Below are 16,137 nucleotides of genomic sequence, written 5' to 3'. Positions count from 1 at the left end.
CCACCGGTTTATCCGCCGGGCAGCCTACATCATGTGCCCGCTTTATGGGGCTCTTAAAGACAAGGCCCCCCAACCGGGACGTTGAATGGACGGCCGAGAGGATGGAAGCCTTCGAGGCACTGAGTCGTGCCGCGATGCTGGCCCACCCGAACCACGGGCCCCCTGTCGCTCTCACTACCGATGCATCGGACTACGCTGTTGGAGCCGTATTCGAACAGTGGGTCGGTGGCGCCTGGCAACCGCTTGCCTTTTTCAGCCGTCAGCTGGTCCCCAGGGAGCGCAAATACAGCACGTTCGATAGAGAGCTCCTCGGCCTCTGGCTGGCGATCCGCCACTTCCGCTCCCTATTGGAAGGCCGTGAGTTCACAGCATATGTGGACCATAAACCCCCTCACTTTCGCCATGTCCAAGGTGGCCGAGCCGTGCAACGCCAACTGTCGTTCATCTCGGAGTACACTACGGACATCCAATACATCACCAGCAAATCCAATGTGGTCGCGGACTGCCTCTCCAGGGCGATCGTCGGCACTGTGCATCTGGGTCTCGACTACTCCCGCATGAGCGCAGACCAGGCCTCAGACCACGGGGTGCAGGCCCTCAAGACTTCTGACACGGGTTTGCGCCTGGAGGAAGTTGCGGTTGGTGACTCGGGCGTCAGGTTGCTGTGCGACCTCTCGGCTGACCAGCCTCGGCCGCTGGTCCCTGCAAACTGGCGGCGAGCTGTTTTCGAGGCGGTCCACAACCTCTCCCACCCCGGAAGGAAACCGTCCGTGAGGCTGGTGGCCCAGAAGTTCATGTGGCGCGGTCTTAAGAAAGATGTGCAGGCCTGGGTCGACTCGTGCGTGGCCTGTCAGCGGGCTAAGGTGCATCGCCACACAAAAGCCCCCTTGGAGCCCTTCGCTGTCCCCGAGAGGAGGTTTGACCACGTCAACGTCGACTTGGTAGGTCCACTTCCTCCCTCGCACGGTTTTTACCTACTTGCTCACCATGGTGGACAGGACGACCCGCTGGCCCGAAGCGGGTCAACGTGGCCCGGGCGTTCATCGGCACGTGGGTTGCACGCTTCGGGACCCCGTGCGACCTTTCCTCCGATCGTGGCCCTCAGTTTACCTTTGAACTCTGGAACGCAGTCGCTGAGAGTTTGGGGGTCAAGCAGCACCGCACTACCGCCTATCACCCCCAGGCGAACGGTCATGAAAGCAGCCCTGCGTGCCGGCTTGGCGGACGGCAACTGGTTGGATAAGCTCCCATGGGTCATGCTCGGCCTCAGGTGCACCCCCAAGGAGGACCTGTTGTCCTCATCCGCCGAACTCGTCTACAGCCAGCCAATGCAGGTCCCTGGCGAATTCATCTCGGACCCCACAGCGCCCTGGTCCACAGCCAGGCAACGGTCCTCCCTGCTGTAGGCCGCAAAAGGGTTCGCGCCGGTTCCCACGTCGCAACATGGCACCCCAGCTGCCCGGCTGCCCCGTCACCTGCCCTTTGCGGATTTTGTGTTTGTTCGTCATGAAGCCCACCGTGGACCTCTCCGCCCCCCATACGACGGGCCGTTCAGGGTCCTGGAGCACGTGGATAAGAGCCTGCTCGTGGACATTGGCGGCAGACCCGAGACTGTTTCCGTGGACAGGGTCAAACCCACGCACCTGGATATTGCCCAGCCTTTGGGGTTGGCCCTCCCCCGCGCCGGGGTGGTACCCCTTTGCCCTATGCCCCTGCACCTGCCGGGGTGCCCTTGACCCCGCCTGGGCCCTTGTCCCGTGACTCAATGGACAGTGCGGCCCCGCCCCCCTCAGCCCCTACAGTGTACACCCGCCGGGGTCGGGTCGTCATCCCTCCACGGCACAAGGATTTTGACTATGGGTGAATTCTGGGGGGGCTTGTGTGGTGTTTACATAATTCACCTGCGGGACCTCGAGTTGGGGTGCAGGGTTCCGCACGGAGTAAAGGTTAACAGAGTTCCCGCCGTTATGCGAGTAGTGTTTTGATGTCAATAAAGCAAGTTCTGTTCCTGTGTCCGACACTCCGCCTCAGACTCCTTTTCTCCGGCGCTACAATGTCAAGGAAAAACAGATTCATATTCATAAACAGAGTTTCATTTCTGTATATAGGCATGACACTTGACCTTTAATGTTAATTGTGTCATGCTTGATGTTTTCATTGTAAAATTTTATATCAAAAGAGAGCAAAACTAAAATAAAAATAAAGAAATGTAAACAAAAACAACCTTCATAAAAGATTAGGAGTTCAATTTTGATTACATAAAAATGACATGCACATCTGTCGTTGACCAGTACGAGCCTCTCGTATCCGAGTAGCATCTGCACCACTTGCACAATCGACATCGTCCCACATTAGAGTCACTTTACACTGCATACATTCCTTCAAGTCTTGACACCCTTTGCACAATGCTCATTGCACTGAATTATTGCTCTATTTGACATTCTAACTGCTCTTGCACCTCTGAATACTGAAGACGAATTCCTTGTATGTTCTTCACATACTTGGTGAATAAACATGATTCCTATAACAACAACAATTTTTTTCAAAGTTTTGGGTGGTAGTCACAGAGGTCACATACAGTACATGAATTTGACTTTTTCTGCACAATCTGGATAACAAGCGTAGCGCCTCTCAAGTATATAATACTTTGACGAGAGGTGGCTGATCTGAATTCTTTCCTCAATCTAAATTAGGAACTAATTAATTAACACAATGATAATTATTCAAAACTTCTATTACAACTTTACTCTTTACTTGTGCACTTATTCCCTCTGAAAAAGGTTTCTGAAATAACACTTCCCCTTATGAGTTAAAGTTATCCTCAGGGATGAGAATGACCAATTTCGAAAAACACTGAAAATGTCTGCCTTCGGCGGGGGGTGTTCAAAGTGGGGTGTGCCCTTCATTCATATCACTATGCCGTAGTAAACGGAATGCTTCTCTATGAAATGTTAACATCAGAGTGAAAATATTGACGAAATTCTGCTGGAAATCGGAATGTTGTCGTTATTATAAGCAATGCCGTAAAGACATAACAGTGACGTTTGGTGCTATCACAGCTGTGACTAATTTCATGACAAGCGTTGCCGATAGATGCTGGCGGACGGTCTTGATCTCTCCGTCCTTCTCTATCTCTATCCCTCTCCCCACATCAAGCCGTACCCCACCCCCACAAAAAAACAATTCTCAACGAATCTCCATGTTTAACAACAATGGCATTTTCAGCTGAAAAAACTCAGAATTCCATGAATCCGCGGAAAATTCTCATCCCTGTATCCTAATTTAAATAACCAAGCTACCATATAAACTCCCGATATTTTTAAATGTCTTGCACACATGATTTTATGTGGCCCATGAAGCCAAATCTAGAGTGTCAATTTCCATGATTCTTGTAAAAATCTGTACCAAAATTTCAAATTCTTATATATCATAAATGATAAAGTTGAGATATTACAAGCATTTATGCGTTACTAAATGTGAATAGTTGAAAAGCACATTACCCTTGATTTGTGATTCCAAAACTACTCCATAAATTGATGATGTAATTTGGCTGAAAAGGAGCAACTGAGGCGCGTTGATGGGAGATGCAACCAAAAATCTAAAAAAACTCACCTTGGAGCTGTAAACCGTGTTTGGTGCCTGTAAGAAGAAGTAATCTGAGCTTTAAAAATATCAGCAGAGCAAGTTTGAGGTTAAGCTGTTTTTACTAAAGAGCAGGATCTCGGTTTGTAGCAGATGTCTTTATAGATCGTTTTTTATTTTGCTAGCAGTTGGTCAAGCAAAGCTTCTTTGATATGTTTTTTTTTTTCTGTATAGGAACCAATGTGGGATGGGGGTTGAAGTCACAGCCATCTTGTAAATATGATTGGGAGCCGTAGACTCTTTTTGGATTTATAAACCCCAAAGAGTGAATTTGTTTATAAATATATTATTGAAGAACATTGCTGGAAACATGCAAAGACAAAGATTTTCATTTCAGCTGTTTATTTTAGTTTTTGTAATATTTGGATCGTGGCTAAAATGACACACCACACTATTTGAGAACGTGACCTTCTTTTATTCACATCAGTGCTTATCCAGCACATTATTACTTAATTGTCATGACTAGGCCGGTTTCTATCACTAATGCAGCCCTATGGGGGCGCAAACCAATGCAATCTGTAGGGCGGTCCCAAGCCCAGATAAATGCAGAGGGTTGCGTCAGGAAGGGCATCCGGCGTAAAAACTGTGCCAAACAAATATGAGTGTTCATCTAAAGAATCCCATACCTGATCGGTCGTGGCCCGGGTTAACAACGCGCACCCCCGGCACTGCTAACCTGCTGGGCGTCGGTGGAAATTCAGCTACTGTGGGTCAAAGACAAAGAAGAGGAGGAAACCGGATCCATCCTCAGAAGAAAAAGACGAATGCACAGAGCCTACAACTGAGTGTAGGGACTTTGAATGTTGGGACTATGACAGGAAAAGCTCAGGAGTTGGTTGACATGATGATTAGGAGAAAGGTTGATATTCTGTGCATCCAAGAGAGCAGGTGGAAAGGTAGTAAGGCTAGAAGTTTAGGAGCAGGGTTTAAATTATTCTACCACGGAGTAGATGGGAAGAGAAATGGAGTAGAGGTTATTTTAAAGGAAGAGCTGGCTAAGAATGTCTTGGAGGTGAAAAGAGTATCAGATCGAGTGATGAGACTAAAATTTGAAATTGAGGGTGTTATGTATAATGTGGTTAGCGGCTATGCCCCACAGGTAGGATGTGACCTAGAGTTGAAAGAGAAATTCTGGAAGGAACTAGATGAAGTAGTTCTGAGCATCCCAGACAGCAATAGAGTTGTGATTGGTGCAGATTGTAATGGACATATTGGTAAAGGAAACAGGGGCGATGAAGAAGTGATGGGTAAGTATGGCATCCAGGAATGGACCTTTGAGGGACAGATAGTGGTGGACTTTGCAAAAAGGATGGAGATGGCTGTAGTGAACACTTATTTCCAGAAGAGGGAGGAACATATAGTGACCTACAAGAGTGGAGGGAGAAGCACGCAGGTGGATTATATTTTGTGCAGACGATGTAATCTGAAGGAGGTTACTGACTGTGAAGTACTGGTAGGGGAGAGTGTAGTTCGACTGCATAGTATGGTGGTGTGTAGGATGACTCTGGTGGTGGGTAGGAAGATTAAGAAGACAAAGGTAGAGCAGAGAACCATCTGGTGGAAGCTGAGAAAGGAAGAATGTTGTGCGGCCTTTCGGAAAGATGTGAGACAGGCTCTCGATGGACAGCAGAAGCTCCCGGAAGACTGGACTACGACAGCCAAGGTAATCAGAGAGACAGGCAGGAGAGTACTACGTGTGTCTTTTGGTAGGAAAGGGGAGAAGGAGACTTGGTGGTGGAACCCCAAAATACAGGGAGTCATACAAGGAAAGAGATTAGCGAAGAAGAAGTGGGACACTGAGAGGACTGAGGAGAGGTGAAAGGAGTACATCGAGATGCGACGTAAGGCAAAGGTAGCGGTGGCAAAGGCTAAACAAGAGGCATATGAAGACATGTGCACTGGGTTGGACACGAAAGAAGGAGAAAAGGATCTCTACAGGTTGGCCAGACAGAGGGATAGAGATGGGAAGGATGTGCACCAGGTAAGGGTGATTAAGGATAGAGATGGAAATGTGTTGACTGGTGCCAGTAGTGTACTAAATAGATGGAAAGAATACTTTGAGAAGTTGATGAATGAAGAAAATGAGAGAGAAGGAAGAGTTGAAGAGGCAAGTGTGAAGGACCAGGAAGTGGCAATGATTAGTAAAAGGGAAGTCAGAAAGGCACTACAAAGGATGAAAAATGGAAAGGCAGTTGGTCCTGATGGCATACCGGTGGAGGTATGGAAGCAATTTGGAGAGATGGATGTGGACTTTTTGACCAACTTATTCAACAGAATACTAGCAGGTGAAAAGATGCCTAAAGAATGGAGGAAAAGTGTTCTAGTTACCATTTTTAAGAACAAAGGGGATGTTCAGAGCTGTGGGAACTATAGAGGAATAAAGTTGATGAGCCACACAATGAAGTTATGGGAAAGAGTGGTAGAGACTAGACTCAGGACAGATGTAAGTATCTGCGAGCAACAGTATGGTTTCATGCCTAGAAAGAGTACCACAAATGCATTATTTGCCTTGAGGATGCTAGTGGAAAAGTACAGAGAAGGTCAGAAGGAGCTACATTTTGTCTTTGTGGATCTAGAGAGTACCAAGAGAGGAACTGTGGTATTGCATGCATAAGTCTGGTGTGGCAGAGAAGTATGTTAAAATAGTACAGGACATGTATAATGGCAGCAGAACAATGGTGAGGTGTGCCTTGGGTGTGACAGAGGAATTTAAGGTGGAGGTGGGACTGCATCAGGGATCAGCTCTGAGCCCCTTCCTGTTTGCAGTGGTAATGGATAGGCTGACAGATGAGGTTAGACTGGAATCCCCTTGGACCACGATGTTCGCAGATGATATTGTGATATGCAGTGAAAGCAGGGAGCAGGTGGAGGAACAATTAGAAAGATGGAGACATGTACTGGAAAGGAGAGGAATGAAGATTAGCCCAAGTAAAACAGAATATATGTGCGTGAATGAGAAAAGTGGAGGGGGAAGAGTGAGGCTACAGGGAGAAGAGATAGCGAGGGTGGACGACTTCAAATATTTAGGGTCAACAATCCAGAGCAATGGTGAGTGTGGTAAGGAAGTGAAGAAACGGGTCCAAGCAGGTTGGAACAGCTGGCGAAAGCTGTCTGGTGTGTTATGTGACAGAAGAGTGTCTGCTAGGATGAAGGGCAAAGTTTACAAAACAGTGGTGAGGGCAGCCATGATGTACGGATTAGAGACGGTGGCACTGAAGAAACAACAGGAAGCAGAACTGGAGGTGGCAGAAATGAAGATGTTGAGGTTCTCCCTTGGTGTGAACAGGTTGGATAGGATTAGAATTGAGCTCATTAGAGGGACAGCCAAAGTTGGATGTTTTGGAGACAAGGTGAGAGAGAGCAGACTTCGATGGTTTGGACATGTTCAGAGGCGAGAGAGTGAGTATATTGGTGGAAGGGTGCTGAGGATGGAGCTGCCAGGCAAAAGGGCGAGAGGAAGACCAAAGAGAAGGTTTATGGATGTGGTGAGGGAAGACATGAGGGCAGTTGGGGTTAGAGAGGAAGATGCAGGAGATAGGCTAAGATGGCAAAAGATAACACGCTGTGGCAACCCCTGACGGGACAATCTGAAAGGAAAAGAAGAAGAAGGCCGGTTTCTATCACTACAGCATGCCACAATTTACAGAACACTTCTGAGTCATTATTTAAATTGCCAAGTTTGTGTTATTGAAGTGACTGTAATATGTTGGAAAGTAAAGCAATGTGGGTGAACTGCAATGTTATACCATGTAACTACCAACTACCATCACAACTACCATGAAATATGTGCTCAAATCTCTGTCAAATGTAAATGTCTGGCTTTTGCTGCGCCAGAACTTGTTGGATGCGTGACCTTTCACAGCTGAAGAACTTTCATCGTACAGTAGATACTAGTTCGTTCAAGAGCCACAGGACATTAAGAAGCAAATCAACACTCGGTGACAACAATGATGATGTTGATTATGATGATATCACTTTAGTCCATTGAGATCCTGCTTTGGCATCGACTCTTCATCACAAATGAAAACAACACACTGTCCAAGCTGAATGGGCTTAACATTGCAGTGTTTATCTTTGTCGCAGTAAAAAGATAATCACTGCCTTTGACTGCTGTCGGACTGCCGCAAGGTTAACACTTTTTTTTTCTGTTACTGCACAGATTGTAGCACTCGCACATTTGTTTTCGTTAAAAGGTGTGACTCTATGAGATATTTCAAAACATGGTGCAAATCTACGCTTACATAGTAGCCCATTGTATGGAGTTGTGAAATTAAATATAGCTCAGTGCGTAGGTTTGAAAGTGCTCTTCAACACAAATTTACAATGCGTTGCCAATGACTGTGGTCATGAAGTGTTTTTGAATATGTGTGCGTACGTGTGTGCATTTCCTTTCCAACCGCACTCGTTTGGGAATTAGCAAGTGAATAGTTTTAAAGGTATAATGCTTTTTTTACTGTCTTGTCTACAGTACACTTTAATGAAAGCCATCTGCCCATCGTTTCCTCACAGTCCTCTAACACTGCACATGGGTCTGTAGCGACACTTTGGTCCCACACTCCTGGGGATCGATCAAGAAAAAAAGCTTCCCTCGAGCTAGTCGAGTTCTAAATGTCCATTCCACCCCCACACAACCACCAGTGCTGCATGCACAGCATCCATCGCCGCAATTACCGGAGAGACAATCCCAATCCCAGCGCAACATTTAAAAAGTTATTCGGGAAAATGCTGCGCCGCTACAGTATGTGAGTGTACAGCTAGACGGGGAGGAATTGGACTGCATCAGACAAAAGAATTAAGATTCATTTGGAGAGGTTTCATGAGTGGAGTAGTTGTTTTTTTTAAGTTCTGCCTTCAATAAATAAGGTTTTATTTTATGAAATATATTTAGATTGTTGTTTGATTTTAAATGCCAGTTACAGGCTATTGTATAACTGTGTACTCTACATTCTAACTTAAGTGTGCTCTATTAGGTTTATATTACAGGATGGTCTCTGGCGATTCTGAGTCTTCTTAGTAGTTCAAATACCATTGACATCTAATTACTTTTAGTTTATCCAATATGAGTTAACCTTGTAGAATGTTTTTGACGTTTGAATAATATATGGCTTAGGGTTTCAGTTTAATCCAGTAAGATCACATGGTACGTCTACTTGTTTTATGACTGGCACATACAATGGGTACAGTACATGTGGAAAGTATTTGTGTAAATACTTAATTACCCCACGCAGCGGTCTGTGGACCCCCACCAAACAAGCACGCTTTGTACATAAATGTATTTCTCTTCTGATGTAAATATACAACTCTTTTCAAAAGTCAACAATGTGGCAGATCAGCCATGAGATATTTGTTCGACAGAGACTTTTAATGAAAAATCGCCGACCTTTGACGTGTCAGTGATTCCATTCCCCTGACTTAGAAGGTGTTCTTATAGTTTTACCCGCATTTCGACACGTCGTCCTCACATTTGAAACAAATCCTTAGCAATCCATGACTTTTGAGCCCGGAGCCCATGGACATCACCAAAAGACGAGTGAGGCTTGACCAGGCCTTCACTGCGGCCGCTGTCATTTGATGCTTATTTGTGGGTTGTGCTGTTAAAAAAAAAAAAAAAAAAAAACAACGAGAAAAATCACCATCAAAGAATGGCAGTCATTGTTACTAAGGAACTGCTGATATTAACATGGAATGAGCTGTAAGGGTGTGATAATCCATTAAAAAAAAAAAAGAATGGTCTTAGATGCTTGCTCAATTTCATTCCCAATTTCATTTGAGGGGTTTCTCAGCTAAATTATTTGCCATTTTACCTTCACCAATCTTTGCTCACTCGTTTTCTTCCCAAGGAATATGTGTTGTCCTGCAGTGACCATAAAACATTCATAAATGTAGCAGGGGGAGGGGGGTGGGGGTTCAGAGTGAGTTATCACAGGAGATCAGAAGGAATAATCTACTATCATATGTTTGATTTGATCCAGAAGATCACAACTAATACATGAAGCATGTGAAGGTGCCGTTAGCTGCTAGATCATCAGTGGGATATGTCAGAGTGATTCCCCAATCAGGCTCACGCCGGAGGTGGTGCAGCCTCCGACTGACATCAGGATCAATGTCTCCTTGCAGAAAGCCCGCCTGGCCAGGATTCGAATATCCAAGACAGGAAGCTCCAATGCCTTCCTCCACAGCAAGCGCAACGGCCTCTTTAATGAAGCATTGGAGCTCACGGTAAGGCCAGCGAACACTTACGCTTCTTTGTCAGCTTCTTACATTTCTCACGAACGGCAAGCAAAAGTAAGAGTTGCCATTATTCCAAAATTTAAGAGAAAAAAATAGTTTGAGCCTACTAGAAAATGATGATTGGCTCAATTCTAAAAGCTTGCATAGTGTCCATTTTCCCACTTGTTTGGCACTATATCTTTGCATAATTGGTTCAGCCAATAATATTTTATTTCTACAGCACTTTTCATACGTTAAAATGTAGTCTTCTTCTTCTTTTCCTTTCGGCTTGTCCCGATTAGGGGTCGCCACAGTGTGTCATTTTTTCCATCTAAGCCTATCTCGTGCGTCTTCCTCTCTAACCCCTACAGTCTTCATGTCCTTCCTCACAACATCCATCAACCTTTTCTTTGGCCTTCCTCTCGCTCTTTTGCCTGGCAGCTCCATCCTCAGCACCCTTCTACCAACATACTCACTCTCTCGCCTCTGAACATGTCCAAACCATCAAAGTCTGCTCTCTCTAACCTTGTCTCCAAAACATCCAACTTTGGCTGTCCCTCTAATGAGCTCATTTCTAATCCTATCCAACCTGGTCACTCCGAGCGAGAAACTCAACATCTTCATTTCTGCCACCTCCAGTTCAGCTTCCTGTTGTTTCTTCAGTGCCACCGTCTCTAATCCGTACATCATGGCCGGCCTCACCACTGTTTTGTAAACTTTGCCCTTCATCCTAGCAGACACTCTTCTGTCACATAACACACCAGACACCTTTCGCCAGCTGTTCCAACCTGCTTGGACCCGTTTCTTCACTTCTTGACCACACTCTCCATTGCTCTGTATTGTTGACCCCGAGTATTTGAAGTCATCCACCCTCGCTATCTCTTCTCCCTGGAGCTTCACTCTTCCCCCACTGCCCCCCTCATTCAGGCACATATATTCTGTTTTACGTCGGCTAATCTTCATTCCTCTACTTTCCAGTGTATGCCTCCATCTGTCTAATTGTTCCTCCACCTGCTCCCTGCTTTCACTGGAGATCACAATATCATCTGCGAACATCATGGTCCAAGGGGAATCCAGTCTAACCTCATCTGTCAGCCTATCCATTACTACCGCAAACAGGAAAGGGCTCAGAGCGGATCCGTTATGCAGTCCCACCTCCACCTTAAATTCTTCTGACACACCTACGACACATCTCACCACTGTTCTGCTCTCCTCACACATGTCCTGTACTATTCTAACATATTTCTCCACCACACCAGATCTGTGCATGCAAGTACCACAGTTCCTCTCTAGGTATTCTGTCATAGGTTTTCTCCAGGTCTACAAAATCTAGCACAAACTGCTTGACAGTTATCTCTGAGTTCATTAGCAGAAGCAAATGTTTACAAAAATTGTGGACACTAAAGTTAATTTAGCAGCTGTTTCCAGTATACAGAATGAATACACAAGAACAAATCGGAAAATTGTTTAAGATATACAATATGAGTGTAATGGAAAGGATGCATTGAAATAGCAACCCTTCAAATTATATATTAACTCGTTTTCTTGGCAGATTTTTTTTTTCTCCAGTCGGTCTACTTGTTAGAGGGTGCACATCAGCAGCCCGTGGTTGTGTTGTTTATGTGAGTCACGTGACTTCATGGTCAACCACCACAGAATCAGAAGTATTGCTCTCTTGCTCTGGCACATAAACACATGCCTGAAAAAGAAATAATTGCGGGAAACAAGTCGTTATGAACTCCTTGTTGGTAGCCTTGTCAGCGAAGGAGCCAGAGGCAAAAATGTTCTGGATGCAATGTAATGTATATCCATTAGGGGCACAAATCAATGTTCTGGCTCCACTGATCTCAGCTGACGTGTCTCCGGGAGTTCACGTTGATAATGTGTCTCTTTTCTTTTTATTCCGTCTTACCCTCCCACTTAAGCAACTTCCATACAAGATGAACGTTTCTGATCAGGTAGTGACCCGCCACTCTTGGTTCTTGTCTTCTTCAAAGATGAGATGTCTTGCCGCTCAGTTTGGATGCTGTGTGTGTGTGTGTGTGTGTGTGTGTGTGTGGTGTGTGTGTGTGTGTGTGTGTGTGAGTGTGTGCTTGTGTGTGTGCGTGTGTCATCACAGTGTTCTACTGAGGAGGAACAACGCTTAAGTAAGTCTACCTCTCTGTTAGAGAGCCAGCACCATCACCTGCTGACCTGTCTGGAGAAAACCACTGTGAGTTTACAAGTGCCCAAAAATTAATTGACAGAATAAGTTTCTAACATTTTGTATCTTTTCATGGTATTTTCAACTCAAACACTTCAAAGTTGCAGTCAGTCTTCTGCACTCCAGTACTGTATTTGAACATTATTGGACATTTTTTTCTCTTAAACCATCCATCCATCTATTTTCTGAGCCACGTATCCTCATAAGGGTCACAGGAGTGCTGGAGACTATCCCAGCTGTCATCAGCCAGGAAGCAGGGTACAACCTGAACTGGTCGCCAGCCAATCGCAGGGCACATAGAGACAAACAACGGTCACACTCACAATCACACCTTGGGGCAATTTAGAGTCTTCAACAAATTTGTTTTTTTTTGTTGTTTTTTTTTAATTATTTTTATGAAATTAATTATGGGTCAAGACCCAGATAAAAATGTTTCTTACTTTCTAATATAAAACATGAAGTGTTGGCTGCATCAAAGAGTATAACGTTTTTGCGCCAACCTTTATATTTTTTTAATGTGATCCGATCTTTAATCTAAATGTTATTTTCCTAATGTGTAAATCCATTTAAGACACTAGCAGTGAGATGGAGATAAATAGGATAGAAACAATTTCCTGCCATGTTACACCTGTTTGTAACGCTTAATCAGTGTGTGTGTGCGCATTTATTGAGCAGCAAAATGACCTATGTCCCCCCACACCCACACACACACCCCGTATGATTGCCAACACTGAAAGCTTGAACGTACTCTTATAGTTTCTTTCTACTTGTTGCAGTAAGCATGACAGATTACCTGTTTTATGAAGCCTCACATATCACATTCAGCACTTTAAATCTGGATTCAAATGAAAATCTTAATCTGTCAAAACTGTCGAAATTCTGATTTTCTTTTTTCTTTTATCTTTTGACGGTCATAGAACCACGAGTTTGTGGATGAGCAATATTACCAACAGAGCTACCTGGAGGCAGGACTCGAAAATTACCCGACTCGCAGCCCGTCCCTCTCCAGCCAAGAGGGCGTCACGAGCACTTGCTGCAGCCGTCGAAGCAAGAAGCACCACAGCCCTCTGCCCAATTCCAGCGAGCCGGCGCACATGCAGCCTCTGACGCACGTGCACCACCAAGGGTTGCAGGAGCTCAGCACCATCCACATTCAGCCCCTCAGCACCAGGTGACATCAACAGATACCATCATCCCAATATGAAAGTTGGTATGTTACCTAGACCGAGTATGACCTTAACCCTGTGAAACAGCTTTTGGATGAACCAGAATGGAGATAGTGAGCCGGCCCTCTCTGTTGTGACCTCACAAGTGTGTCATTGATGATAAGCAAAGCACATGCATGAATTTCATTCTTTCCTCTCGCTCACTTCCTAGCCGCTCCAGTTTGAACCTGCGCATGGAAGAGCCAGCGCCGCTCAACTGCCAGGGCAGCCAGATCACCACCGCCATCATCAGCATTCCCACACCACCGGTGACCACCCCCGAGGGTGATGCCCATCTTCCGGCAGGCCCCGCCCACCAGAACGTTGTGAAGGTTTCCGCACTGTGAAGGATGCGAGTGTGTCATACTCAGAGAACGTTTACAGACTCACTTGGACAGACTGAAGGACAAGGGGAGGACCCGGCAAGATGCTGGGTGGGGGTGGAGTGGGTGAGGTGGGAGGGGGGGGGCGGTGATGTGACGCTGTTCAGAGACTGTTTGCTCACGGTGGAGACTTCCCTCTCCTGGTCATATACTGTAACAACATCAACTCCTCGAAAAGGAGAGATCCAGTGCACCCGTGTCCTTTGAGTGTGTGCGTCACTGAGCATTAAACACCTTTTTTTAAGAAATAATTTTCACATCAGTTTGACTCTTCGACGAGCAGGAGGTGTATGCGGATGAAGGGACGAATCCAAATCCATGATTGTGCCCTTTTACTTTTGTGTCATCCTGATTCACTGCTGATATGCAGCTACAGTATGTCACCATTCTTTATTGCTTTCAGTATCGCCCCACTTGGGGGGTTGGGGAATGTACATGTGAATGTCTGTATTGCTGGCAAATGAGTTTCATATTTGTGAGTGTGCATTTGAGTGTGTGCGTGTGCATTTCCCTAGATAGAAGAACTGTGATGTTTAGGGTCAAAGGTCGCCTGTGTGGGAGTCAACTTTCAATTCTTCTGGAAGTCTCTTTATGGTTATGTATATGCCGTATTTGATTAGCTGCCACTGTCAAGGGTTTGAACTGCAAATTTTTCTCCAAAATTCTCAGCTGTGAGCCTTTTTATACAACATGTGCCTGTTTTTCTCAACGGGAAATCATTAACCTTGATAGATTTGAATACCCCTTCTCGTTCCTCTCCCGTGTGGCTGTGGACAGACCTCAAATGACAAAATGCCGAGACAATTCTTATTATTTTATTTTTGTATGTAAAGCCACCCCAATTAAAAGCACAAGGCATGTGCTGAGAATTTTGGACACGAAAATGTTCAGTGCCCAGGTCCTTTGTGAATATTGTTGATAGAATATTTTGTAATATTTGACCATCGTATGGCAGAACCCGTGAAGCTGTGCTCCCTCCCGCTTTCACTCTTTCTCTCTTCCGTCTCACTCTCTCCCGGACTCCTCTGTTTGTATTTGTCTCTCTCTTTCTTTGTCGCCGTCGTCGTTGTCCGCTTGTGTTCCTTACCCCCCTCCTCTGTCAACTACCGTTTGCTTACAGTAGTCTTTATGACTGTCAAGCAGCGTTATTTCTTCCCCTAACTCACTAGGAATTTTTCAAAGTTGTTGACTATGTGTACTCTATGTGGTAAAGAAACTTGTATTTGTACTTTTTGTCCTCAATGATGTTCCAATTTTTTATTTATTTTTTTCCCACTTCATTTGCAGGAGAACTGGAAGGAGAGAGCGGGATCCGTTATGTTGGTTTCTATGGCAACATAAAGGACACTAATTGAACCAGGCCCACAGCTCTGTCACCATCTTTTGCCATTTTCAACTCCCACGACCATCATGTATCGTTCAGGCACCGCAAAGCTCACGCTGACTTTTCAGGTCTGCGCATCGCGGAGCTGATGACTCCCATTTGGCCTTTTTGAATGTTAGTCCAACAGCTTTGAACCCATGTCGATCTTGCTCCTCGCAGATGGGGGGAAAAATGTCAATCACAAGCCCACATTGCATTGCAGATGTGCCAACATATCGACGTTAGAGTATTTTCAAATGTGCACAGAAAGTCAACGAGCCCGCCTAATAAGTTCTTAACTGATGTGCAACTAGATTTGAGTAGTACTGTCAAGTTATCAACACCACAAAAATGGCCTTTCTCCGGAGGAAAAAATGTTTAATAAGCATAAAGGTGGGACAGTGGAATAACATTTTCACATTTGCATCAGATCATCATTGCAGGCAACATAGACACTGATGTGCGTTTTCCATATCAAAGTATTGCACCCAAAATTCCTGATGTGTTTCCTTAATCCTAAGGATGGTGACTACTCAGAGAAAGCCAAAATGATTTTGCAGAGTGGGAGCAGAAAGTGTCATTCCTCTAGTTTAAGTACTAGTACTATTTTGGGTGTTGTGACAGCAGCTGCGTCGATGCATAAATATTGTGAAAATTCCCTTGCAGGCGTTAAAACAAAGAGACAAGCACAGACAAGCAGGCCTTTTATTTTATTTTTGTCTTTTACTAAAAGCGGTTTTAAAGACATTAACAGTGTTCGCAGCATTAATTCCAACATTTTGACTGTTTAGAACTATTGTACAACAGAAGATGGCAGAAAATAGGTTTCTTTTTTTATTTTGCAGCAACTGGGATTTAACTTTTACTTCACATTTTGAGTCAGGCTCAACGTGTCCATTGATTGATTTTGTTTTTAATGTAATGAAAAAAAATAGAGCTCTCTTGTAGTGTTTGCCTCTCTCTTTCTGTTATGTACTCTCGTTTGTCTGTCTAATCAGTCGGGTTTTCTGCTCACTCTTTGCTTTGCTCTCCTGTCGTTGTTACAATTACTGCTGTGTATATCTTGTCATGTGTTTGATATTATTTATGACCTTGTCTCGTATCCCAACTGTGAAACGCCTGATAAAACAT

At 44.9% G+C, this 16,137-nt stretch overlaps 1 protein-coding gene across 5 annotated transcripts in view; it reads left to right on the top strand.

The window, feature by feature from the left end:
• Positions 1-13,708, top strand: part of kcnd3 (potassium voltage-gated channel, Shal-related subfamily, member 3) — a 108,079-nt gene extending 94,371 nt beyond the window's left edge. For 3 of the 5 annotated variants that reach the window (XM_061812054.1, XM_061812063.1, XM_061812045.1), the window contains 5 exons: positions 9,760-9,861; positions 11,778-11,810; positions 11,972-12,064; positions 12,973-13,226; positions 13,433-13,708. In XM_061812054.1, coding sequence (XP_061668038.1) covers positions 9,760-9,861; positions 11,778-11,810; positions 11,972-12,064; positions 12,973-13,226; positions 13,433-13,607 — 657 coding nt within the window. In that variant the 3' untranslated portion in view covers positions 13,608-13,708. The remainder of the gene's footprint in view (positions 1-9,759; positions 9,862-11,777; positions 11,811-11,971; positions 12,065-12,972; positions 13,227-13,432) is intronic. The other 2 variants (XM_061812080.1, XM_061812071.1) reach the window with 1 other exon arrangement.
• Positions 13,709-16,137: the final 2,429 nt, after the last annotated feature.

Source organism: Syngnathoides biaculeatus, chromosome 2 (genome assembly GCF_019802595.1).
Source record: "Syngnathoides biaculeatus isolate LvHL_M chromosome 2, ASM1980259v1, whole genome shotgun sequence".
NCBI classification, from domain to species: domain Eukaryota; kingdom Metazoa; phylum Chordata; class Actinopteri; order Syngnathiformes; family Syngnathidae; genus Syngnathoides; species Syngnathoides biaculeatus.
Note: the sequence above shows the minus strand (reverse complement) of the source record. Positions and strands in the feature narration are given on the sequence as shown.